The sequence below is a fragment of the Boleophthalmus pectinirostris genome, unplaced genomic scaffold, assembly GCF_026225935.1.
Source record: "Boleophthalmus pectinirostris isolate CB_2022bp ecotype Guang Dong unplaced genomic scaffold, ASM2622593v1 HiC_scaffold_1, whole genome shotgun sequence".
Taxonomy (NCBI): domain Eukaryota; kingdom Metazoa; phylum Chordata; class Actinopteri; order Gobiiformes; family Gobiidae; genus Boleophthalmus; species Boleophthalmus pectinirostris.
The window spans coordinates 30,155,069-30,166,879 of NW_026570970.1; the positions used below are offsets into that span (position 1 = coordinate 30,155,069).

At 37.0% G+C, this 11,811-nt stretch overlaps 1 protein-coding gene across 1 annotated transcript in view; it reads left to right on the forward strand.

The window, feature by feature from the left end:
- The window catches only part of pdia5 (protein disulfide isomerase family A, member 5), a 129,998-nt gene extending 125,069 nt beyond the window's left edge, over positions 1-4,929 (forward strand). The window contains exons 16-17 of the mRNA XM_020920837.2: positions 502-636; positions 1,663-4,929. Of these exons, the coding sequence (XP_020776496.2) occupies positions 502-636; positions 1,663-1,743 (216 nt within the window). The 3' untranslated portion in view covers positions 1,744-4,929. The remainder of the gene's footprint in view (positions 1-501; positions 637-1,662) is intronic.
- The last annotated feature ends 6,882 nt before the right edge of the window (positions 4,930-11,811 follow it).

Genomic DNA, 11,811 nt, shown 5'->3' on the forward strand with positions numbered 1-11,811 from the left:
AGCAGGTGACAGGCTCCCTCCAGAAAGTTACACACTGTACCTTTTAACAAGAGAAGTCCGCCTCCACATAGGGGTTATGAAAATAAAATTTTAATCAAATCCAGAGTCAGTCGTTTCAGACGTCAATGATCAGCTTGGGGCTTTTTAATTGGGAGGTTTACAACCCATCCCTTCAGTAAAAGAATGTGGTTTGGAGCAGAGTTTCTGTGAAATTGCAGTTTTTATCCTGTTTATGTTCTTTCCTAAAATTAAGATTGAATTCCATATTTATTTGGCAAAAAGTTCATATGAATGAAAAATTTTGATCAACCAATAAGAGAAAATAAATCTATTTAACAAATTGATATTTTGCCCTAGCACCCAGTGGCATAGAAGGATCCAGATGTTGAATTTTCCAATGGGGATATGAAATTATACCTTAACCTTTTGGATTATATTGTAACAGAATGGATGTACGAACAGTATTAAACAGTTTGAACTCATTTGTCTGTGTTGTTTCAGATTGTGTACGCTGCAGTGGACTGTACCAAAGGACAGAACCATGAGCTGTGTAAACAAGAGGGAGTGGAGGGCTACCCCACATTCAACTACTACAACTACGGCAAGTTCAACGAGCGTTACAACGGAGACAGAGGGGTATGTGGACGTATTTGTACTCTAACAATACTGCATCATAATGTCAAATGTTGAATCCATATATAACATGTTCATCTTGTGCACAAAGGTCTCTCCAACTTAGTTTTCTTGTCTTTTTTCCTGTCTGTTATGCATTTCTAGTAGTGCTTATCAATCCTTTATGGTGTACTCTCATAAGAAATATTCTAGCTTTGTATAGTTTTTCTTACTACAAAAATTGGCTTTTCAGTTCTAAGTAGTTCTGTTTAGGTTTTATACTAAGAGGGAGGTTATATCAAATTGTCAGGTTTCTTTACAAAATGTTGCCAAGACTCAATTGAACTGAGCTGGGGTTGTCGGGAGATGATTTCTAGATGTACTTAAATAATTATGACTGTGTACTCCTGACAGTATCCCAGGGGTGACAGTAGCTCAGTTTATAGTGTTTATGTCTATTGACCAGAAGGTTGGTGGTTCGAATCCTGCTCTCAATATAGGCATCATTGGTAGAGCGGTCAGATTCACTGGTGCACAGGTTGCCAACCAACTTTGAACAACACAGATGAATGCTCTTTGTTGTGTCCTTGGGCAAGACATTTAACCCTCGCCCCCAGTGTCTGCGTACACTGGTGTATGAATGTGTGTGTGAATTTGTGAGTAGTTCCTTGGTATAAAGCGCTTTGAGTGCCTTGGAGGTGGAAAAGCACAATATAAAAATGTTACCATTTTCCATTTATTCTCTTTTACAATAGAAAACATTATCTTTTAGTGAAATTGAGTTGAATAACTCGGCAAACCACCCAGAATAAATACTATTAAAAGTGTTTGGGTTTCTTTTTGTGCCACTTTTTACTGCTGTCAATTTCATTTTACAGTGGGGGTCCCGAATCTGCTGCTTGGTTATGTTAGCGCTTCTGGCCTGAAAAGCTTGGGATCTGCTGCACCAGCACATTGTGTTTCTTTGTCTTATGAAATCTTCTGCATGAATTAAAGATTATACATATTATTCTTGCTTGAAAAATACATATTGTGCTTTTGTGTTTCCAGGAGGCAGGGTTCATCGGCTTCATGCGCAGCCTCAGAGGTCGCGACCAGGAGAAAGTTGGAAAGAGAAAGGACGAGCTTTGACCGGATCCACGTCGCCCGCCACAGTTTGTCATTGCACTGTGAACTTTGTCCTTTGCCCCTCGCTTGACCCCTGTATCCCGGGGTCGCCCATCCGCACTGACGGGGGAGATGAAGACTTGATGACCTCAGCGAAAGGCTATTTTTTTATACAATGATTTGTTTCATAGAGAAGAGATACGTACCACCAAACACCATTGAAGACTTTGAAGATCTTAAAGGGGCATTTTGGGTTTTAAATGTTGCTCCAAACACTGTGACTGCATATGACATCCAATACTGTATCTATGCAATATTATGGACCCTTTTTTACGCAAGTTTAGGGGGTCCATAGACTGGAGTTGGTGGTGGGCATTGCCATTTTTCAAGTTCTAATGATTTTTCTATATAGGTTAATGCTGGAGAACTAAAAGATATTTACCAATCATTAAATACTGGGCAAGTAATGGGGTTGTTAGATAGAAGGGATATAAGCACTGCTATGGATGATTTCAATGGTTTTCGTAATCGTTTTTTCAAATGGGCCACTATATGTGTTCTGATTTGAAGTAGCGATGTTGGACGATATGACAAAATCAAATTGGGATGATCTATATATATAAATGGTTCTATGGTGATCCGATGCTTTAATACGGCTCTATGCTTCCCGCCCGCTAATCCTATTGGTCAGCCTCTGTCATTCTGAGAGTGAGTGACAGGTGGGCACAGGGTTTTTATGGCATCTTACATTATTGATACTTTGCAGCCGATGTCATCAACGTTCCCTGGTGATGCTCTGCTCTGTCTGTTACTGAAGTTAATCTTTAATCTGACCTTTGTTTTACATAATCTGACTATAAAGAATTTATTTAGATGGAACTGCAGCAGGTGAGATGATTTGAGATCTTAAACAAGTCTCTCGCACATAAAATAGTATTGATCACAGGCTCCTGAAAATGTTGTATTGTTTTTCTTGCATTTTCTTTTTTGGCAGTGTTCGTTAATATGTGCATTGTGTCGCCATGGTAACTGATGAACATTACGCTATTTAGATGCATGTAGAAACTCCCTCACCCCTCCTTCCCCAGCGTGATGCCACTGCTGCAAAGTATCAATAAAGTGTGTGTGTCTGTGTAATCCCTCTTTCATCCAGGTAGGTTCTATTGCAAAAGAGCATTTAATTATGTCAACTGGACGAACCTGAATAGATTTCAAGGCTTCTTTAGTCAGTATTCACTCCAAAAACTTTAGTCCAGTTGACAGCAGTATTTTGTTTTGTGATTATAAAGCGTTCTAAAGTAACAAAGAGTTTTCAGAGTTTTTAACATCTCCCTACCGTATGACTTAAGTGGGGCCTTAAACCAAAATAAAAGATAGCTGAAAATACTGAAGAATTAGTTGGGGTTTTGAGGCCTGGTGCCATTTCATTTTCCCTTGAGAGAGATTTGAATTAAAAAAAAAAATACAAAATGCCAAATATTAGTGCACATAACGCTTGACATTTCCACACTTCAGCATTCCCATATTTTAAATGATTCCCAGGATTCTGTCGTGAGGTGGAATTTAAATGTTTGATTAATAAATATTGGGTTGTGGGCATGTTTCACAAAGATGGATACAACACATACAGATTAATAATTTACTTTAATGTTTGAAATAGAAGAAACATTCATCATACCTTACTCAGTGTGATCTCTACGGTTCTGAATTTTGGCTACTGATGGCATTGTAATTACTGCTTTAATACAACTGGCAGTATTGTGGTAACACTTGATACACTTTAAAGGTGCATTGTGTAACTTTTCTGGTGGAGCGTCCATCACCTGCTTGTTTCTATGGATATGTCATTCCACAGTATGACATGAAACAGCTCTACCTTACATTTTTGCAATTCCAGATGGTTTTATAACTCAAAAATATCTAGAAAAACAGGGATTCTGACTGATCTGTAACTTGGTCTGGTTTGGTCTGCATGATGATAGAAAGTTTTAATGCCATAGTGTGAAACATTCCAGACAAAGCAGTAACATCTCCATGGAGAAAAGCATTTGACAGACCCTCCACCAGAAAAGTTACACAATGCACCTTTAAATTGCCTTAATAGAGGATGAACAAATGCTTAGTAACTTAATACTCTAACCCCTTGATTCAGTAGTTACTAAACCTGAATCATTCTTAACACACTTAAGTTCATTAAGAATTAAATCTTTTATCAGGTTTCTTAAAGATAATTTTATGTTGTACTGAGTTGGTATAAACAGGTTACATGTGTGCCAAAATAGATTTCAAAGTTAATGTTTGTTAATGGTGCACTATCTAACCTTTCTGCTTGTTTCCACGGAGATGTTATTGCATGGAATAATCTTCATGGAGACAAGCTGGTCAGATCTGTGGAGAGGCAAGTACTACCCAAACTAAGATTCTGGATGCGTTTTCTTGAGGTATAGGTTTTGGCAATAAAATCCCCTGTAAATGAATAAATGGAGGAGGAGATAAGCAAGTGACTCACCCTATGCCAGAAAAGTTACATAGTGCACCTTTAAGCAAAATATGCAAATAAACAAAAACAGACTAAGCATTAAAATACAATGTTGGGAAGATTAACTACAAAAGTACAATAACAAAATACGAACAAATCGCTAGTGAGTGCAGAAAGCAGCATTTGTGACGAAAGCTGTCAAAGGCAAATGGTTTCATTGTTTGAAAATGCAAATAATTCAAGTGTATATTTACTCTCTATAGGCTGTTTTACTAGTGAAAAAAACTGGTCCATTGATACTTTGCAGCTGATGTCATCAACATTCCCTGCGGTGATGCTAACTGTAGGCACTGCTCTGTCTGAGGCTTTGTTTTAACACAATCTGACCTGAAAGAACTCAACTAAACAGGACCGTGAATACCCATATTGATCACAGCCTCCTGAAAATCTGTAGTTTAAATCAATGTATGAGTTTTGAGACTATTTTAAAACTTTTTAGGCTGTTTTTTGCTAATATACACATTGTGTCATCAGGGAAACCTCTGTATATTCTGTCATACACATACACGCAGAACAACCCCAGCATGATGTCACTGCAAAGTATCAATATGCTATGAAATCCTACAATCTACTGCTTATGTTATGCACCAATGTCCCTAGTTGGAATGCACCGTTCTTGGGTCCACCATCTTGCAAAGAAATGAATACAATACAGTTTACTATCAGAAAAATGTTGTCAACCTTATTTTGTCCTCTTAAAAAATATCAGTTATCCAAATTTCATATCGTAACCTCAGTTCAAAATGGTTAAATCTACATATTAGTTTTGCCATACACTTTCCTGGTCTTATTTCTCTTTCTCGCCTATTAAAAAACATGATTTCAACTACAAAACACAATTATTTCTCTTAACACAATTTTCAATGATTTCCTGACATTCTTGTTAATAGCTTTGTGCCATTTTGTTCACAATGCTAGTTATTTCAATTCCCACGCTCAAGTCTGTATGAATATTTAAACAGTATCTGTAGCTAGCTGTGTTCTATTATTCAACATTATGAAAAAGGTTCTCAGGGAAACATATTAAAGGGAACTAGTTTGTTTTGTGATTTTAATTTAGCTTTTTTTTTTTTTTTTTTTTTTTTTCAATTGAGCTGGATACGTTCATTAAATCCAATATGTTTACATGTTTGTCCCAGGTGTTGAAAGAATACGTTGAGTCAGTGTTCAAAGTTGATTGTGTGTTGAAAAATGCAAATTTGTTAAATGAGTTGGTGGAAAAATGTTTTGTAATTATAGTGTTGATAATTTCACATAGTTTCAGAATGATGGAAAATAATGACTTTTGCTATAATAATAATGAACTATTTAAAACAAGTACGTGTTTTGAATGGTAAAAGTCCTCAAAATGGCACCTGTAAATGCAATACTGAATTGTAGCGTTTCAAACTCTGACCATTAGGGGGAGTCAGTAGCTCAATCACTAAACTTATTTAATGTTGGCTGATTTCTGGTTTTCATATCCATATTTTTGTGTCCTTGGGCAAGACATTTAAGAATTAATATTCGTCCAAATGTAAAATGAGTAAAGGGACACTGTGTGATACTTTTTTATGCATGTTTATGGACATGTTATTGCTCTGCCAGAAATGTTCCGCAGTATGGCATTAAGCGTAGTTATCTGGATTGAATTACAGGTGTTTTTCTTTCTCAAAAATACAATGGAAAAACATTCTTTGAGTAATCAGGCTCAGCTCCACATGGAGTACTTAGCTGGAGGATTAGCCTTTTTGGCACATATTCTTTACCCATGACGACTTTGCATTTCTCAACACAAAACCACCTCTCAGTAGTCTTATTTGTATTAGGGCTGGGCGATAAAATTACGTCTTTAAAAATCATTCCTAAAACATTCCTAACTTTTTCCCAAAACAAAATAAAAAACGTTGAGCAGTATTGATTTTGTGACAAGACAGGGTTTTAAACATTGCCAATTAACCCAAAAAATGCCCAATTTCCACTCCATGGTCTGAACTATGCTCCAAACTACATGCTTTAACTGACTGGTGACCTCCATTAAAAACCCCAACTATTCCATTGACAGTTAGACATGACTTCATCTTAACTCTCATTCAAATAATTGCCCAGCCCTAATTTGTATTCAGTGACTGTAAAGCTGTTGTACACAGAGTATTGCTCCAAGTTGCTGTTAAGTGTTTTCATAAAATGGACAAAATGGCCAATTTAGCTTCACTGTTTTTTTCAAGAGCCACACGTTTGAATGTCTGATCCCAAAGGTTTCATATTCCTGTCTCACTTAATGCCAAGAAGTCATTGTTGCCTTCTGTTGTTGACATTTTGTTGTTTATTTTTTGTTTATTTTCCAGTGCCCAGCCATATGTACAGTCCTGCCCTTTACAGTACGGACCTTCAGAGATCAACAAATAAAGATGACATTTTCAAATCTGTGTCTGTTGATACTCAAATTGAAATGTTAAAATGTGCAAGTTGTGCATTTATATTTAGTTTTAGAAAAGGTTTACTGTAACAGTAATAGGTTAACTGCAAAAGCTGACCTTTAACTTGACAAAGATACAGAATGCCTTTTATTCAAATGGCTGCATGGACATTGTAGCTGCAAGACAAATTACTATTACTTTACAGTGATATCACACTGGGGTGTTCTGCGTGTAAGTGTAATGGCGGAATGTTCACAATTTACTATATAGACATGATGCACATATTAGGAAATGCTGTGAAATAAGTCATCGACAGCACATTTTCAGGAGCCTGTGATCAATACAAGTCCATGGTCCTGTTAAGGTGTTTAATTTTCAACAAAAGTGAGAGTGACTAACTGAAAAAAGCATGTGACTGTAATGTAATTTGAGAGGGATTTGTTTAACAGCACAAATCAGCTTATTTGGTGTAGTTCCAGCTCGCTGTAGTTCGCTCTTTCTGGACGGTTTGTGTTAAAGATAAAGATGGATAGACTTAAATCTGATCTTTACCTAACAAAGCCTCAGACAGAGCAGTGCCCACAGTTACCCTCACACCTTTAGGGAATCTTGATGACATCAGCTGCAAAGTATCAGTAGTCCAATCCAAATGGTCTGAAAGATTGTCTTGTGTGTAAAACAAAGTATCCCAATACCTTTAATATACCTCATGTAAAACTGCTCGCCCTGTAGTTTAGACTTCTACAAACATGTTCTGAAAGACATGATTCTTCTTGTATTAGTGTAGCAGCTCATATCTCAGATCTCTGTTAAAGGTTAATGTTCCTGGACGTGATTAAAATATGCACTTTGAACTGAATCTTGATTTTAAAACAGTCATTTGCAAATCTAACCATGATTGCAATTCTTGTCCGAAAATGGGACCTACAACCTCAAAGCTTTGACCTACAATCTCTTTGAGAAGAGTTTTAATAACTGTTTTTAAAGTCCTCATCTTCAAGGTCATATATTACACAAAATAGACTTGTGACTTTAAGCGATGTTATAATGTTGTTACCTCCTCAAAAACATACCTTGTCAGGTCATGAATGTAGTTTTCAAGTTGACAGCTACACTTTACTTTTGTTCAGTAAAGACAAAGGGAATTTCAGAGCTGAAATTATCCAAATGATTTCAGTGAAGGTGTATGGAGTTTAAAAACATAGTGGAGCACTTCCCGTATTACCACATCACATCATAAGGTGGAACAGTGTTTTGATTGATTGATTGATTGATTGATAGCATTTATATAGCGCCTTTCAAGATACCCAAAGTGCTTTACAGTTCATTATACAGTCACTCCACACTCAGTGGTGGTAAGCTACTACTGTAGCCACAGCTGCCCTGGGGCAGACTGACGGAAGCGAGGCTGCCAATCTGCGCCATCGGCCCCTCCGATCACCACCATCACTCACGCTCACCCCACTTTCATACTAGGCAATGTGGGTGAAGTGTCTTGCCTAAGGACACAACGACACATTTTGCCACTGGTGCCCAACTATTTTCTGTTTGAGAGAAGAACTCAGCCTTTGAAATATGCAGGGTTTGTGTGTTAAATGTGTGAATGAAACAAAACCACAACTCCAGGTACACAGTAGCAACCACTGAAAATGACCATGTTTGTAGTATAAAAAGTAGTTAGTAGTAGTAAAAGGTCTTTTTAGAGCAGTCAAAATGGTCCAAAGTAGTAATATATTGAGTACATGGGATGAACCAACACGTTTCCATACAGGTTGTGTCTTATATCAGGGCATATAATAAGATACCACCAGCTGGGCTCTTTTAAAGGAGCATAGGGTCATGTGACAATGAGCAGCATGTGACATTACAAATATATAGAGAACAATTCTTGGACCAAAAATCTCTGAGAAGAGTTCACACATTGGCTTATTCATGTAAGAAATCAAGAACTTTCATCTTCACTAAGTTCCTCAGACCTTTTGACTGCTTTTTTACACAGCAAGTTTTCATAATCAATTGTGGTCATTTTCACTGTTAGTGAAACTGAGACATGTCCTTGTGGAGCACCTGTTCAGTATTTTTTACTAAGAGAACCCTCTGAAGCTCTCACCTTTTCTGTGTTTTTAAAACTCCAACAACTCCAGGTGTCTGTGATGAGGAAACAATATTATAACATACATCATAGCCTAATATGGGCCCTTTAAAGATCCAGTATGCACTTCTATCTTGAAAACATGCATTCTTACTGTTATCGGATTTGCCTCTCCCCAGATCTGATGTGTAACTTAGCCTGATTGCTAGTCTCCATGGCAATAAATAAGTGCCATACTGTGAAACATAGACAAAGTAACAACAGGAAAAGATACGCAGTGCACCTTGAAACTTGGATAAACTACTGCTGTCTCTTTATAGACCAAACCTTAACTTATTACTCCTCTAGGCTAGATTGCACCATGTTTTCCCTACCAACTTTACCTTGACTTTTTGATATTCGAAGTAGCCTTGTTAAAAGAAGCCGTTGCGTGAAGCTGCTGTAACATACCTAATATAGTTTTATGGCTAATTGTGTTTGGTTTACCTCCTTGACATTGCTCCCCTCTGTCTCCCATATGACGGTTCTGTAGTTTTGAATGCAGAGCAGACTGGTGCAATTATCATGCTGTTTTTCTGCTATTTTTCTTTTCACACAGAACTCTATTTTTTAATGTTTTGGTACGAGTAGGATGTAAGGTCACGAACCAAACAAAAATTATGGTTATTGGAGAAACTTGAAGATAAGCTGATAAAATAATACGTTTGTGTAATAAAACAGAACATCTTTTCAGCAATATCTTTCCTCCTTCATAATTTCCATTAATAATATTGTAATAGATTTAGGTAAAAGTCACAGATTTTGTTTCAAAGATGTTTTTAACTTTAACCTTGTACTTAAAGACGCACTATGTAACTTCTCTGGTGGAATGTCTGCTTGTCTCCATGAAGATGTTATTGTTTCACCTGGAATAGAATGGAGCTTGAGTAACATATAAAATACCTATAATTGATTAAATGCAACAGAGCAAAGTTAAATGCCATACTGTGGAATATTCAAGGCAAAACAATAACATTAAAATATTGTTTTGAAATTATTATTTATTATTATTTTGAAGTTTTAAGTACAAGTATAATACAAGTTACATTTTCCCCACTTCGGTGTTAATTCTTGGCTATTCTACCTCTGAGAAGTTTCAAACTTACTATAAAAAAATAAAAGTTAAAACAAAAAAGTCTGAGAAACTATTGTATCTCTGAACACATGTATTAATTATAGTATCTGGTGCCATTCATGTTAATAGCTTTATTCAAAAATGCAATATTAACATTTTAAACTAGCTCTGGGTCACTCATTAGATCAAAAAGTACACATAAAACTTGTAACCATTTTTTAACTTACCGATGCTGCAATCGTCCTGAATAGCATTTCTATTATGTTACTTTCCCTTTACAATCTTTGCCTTTAAAATGTATGAGTGCCACATTTAACCCTCCAGCTACCCCCCACCTCCCTCTGTTTTTAGCCCAGAATCCTGAGCTCTCAGTGGGGACCTGAAATGATGACATCCCTGGAAACTGCCGCTGCTGCTGCTGCTGCTGATGTCATTCTCTGGTTGTATTTTTGAATTTCCTGTTTTTTGTGTTGCAGAAAATGACAAAGTTTTCACTCAAAGCTGACACAAGTTAACATCAGGCTATCCATCAAACTGTCAAGAACCATAGACCTACATGTTATATACTTCCGTGTTGCAAGCAATTGGTAGAAGGTAGTAGCCTAGTTACTGTAGTAGTTACAGTAGTAAGTAGTAGCAGAATAGTATTACTAACAGTAGTAGCAGCATTAGTAGTAGGAGCAGTAGTAGTACTGGCAGTAGAAGCAGTAGCAGCTTTAGTTAGAGCTGTCGTAAAAGTAGTAGCTGCAGTAGTTGGAGTATTATTACTAGTAGAAGTAGCTGCAGTAGTTGCAGTATTACTACTAGTAGTAATAGTAGTTGCAGTAGTTGTAGTAATAATACTAGCAGTAACAGTAGAAGCAAATTATCACATTTTTAGATAGCGCTTTTCTACCTTCAAGACTCTCAAAGCACTTTACAACAAGGAATTCATACATTCACACACCACTGTACACAGACTCCGGAGACGAGGTGGGTTAAGTGTCTTGCCTAAGGACACAATAACAGCACTTCCAACCTGTGGGTCAGTGAATCTGACCACTCTACCAGTAATTTTTATGTCGAGAGCGGTATTTAAACTGCCAACCTTCGGATCATTTAACAGGTGCTCTTACCAACTGAGCTACTGCTGCCTCTCCTAGTAGTAGTAGTAGTAGTAGTAGTAGTAGTTGTAGTAGTAGTATTAGTAGTATTCGTAGTATTAGTATTAGTAGTAGTAGTAGTACCTGCAATGCTGTTACTACAACAGGCTACAGCTGATGCCTTCTCTCCTAAACATACCTCTCCCAAAACAATCACACATGTATTCACACAGGCCTACAGGGGGCAGTACAGGGGTCCACAGGTCAACACATTACTTTGGCTTTGGGAAATTGCTTTGCTTCTGACAGATGAATCCTCTAACCATTTCTGCTTGGATTGTTTTTATTACCAAGTGCAATTTTAGTCTACTGCATTTTAAAAGGGCACCAAAATAAGGATTGAGGGAATTGTGCATGCTAATAATGAATGGCCTATTTCAACTTTAAAGCTTGGCACAAACTGTGAAAACATGATTCATTTTTTATGTAGTTTTAATCTCGCCTTCAAATGAGTGTCCTGGCGCGAGGCAGTGGCTGAGGGCTCATTTCTGGTTTCTGAGAGAATAGTTGAACAGCAACAAGAAGGGACAAAGTTACGATGCACAAAAGTTAAGAAAAATATTATGTGGGCTAATGGAGGCAGAGTTCTCCTATAGTTAATTTAACAGTGGTGAACTGGTGATACCCTCAACACCCTAATAAGACTAATATATTACACACACATTAAAGATGCTGTAGCCTACCCATATTTTACCTTCTTGGAAACGTGAACAGCAGAACTAGTTCATTTTAAATGTTTTTCAGTGATCCAAATGTATTTCCTTTTGAATTCAGATCATTTAATTATTAACTGCAATGAGTTTATG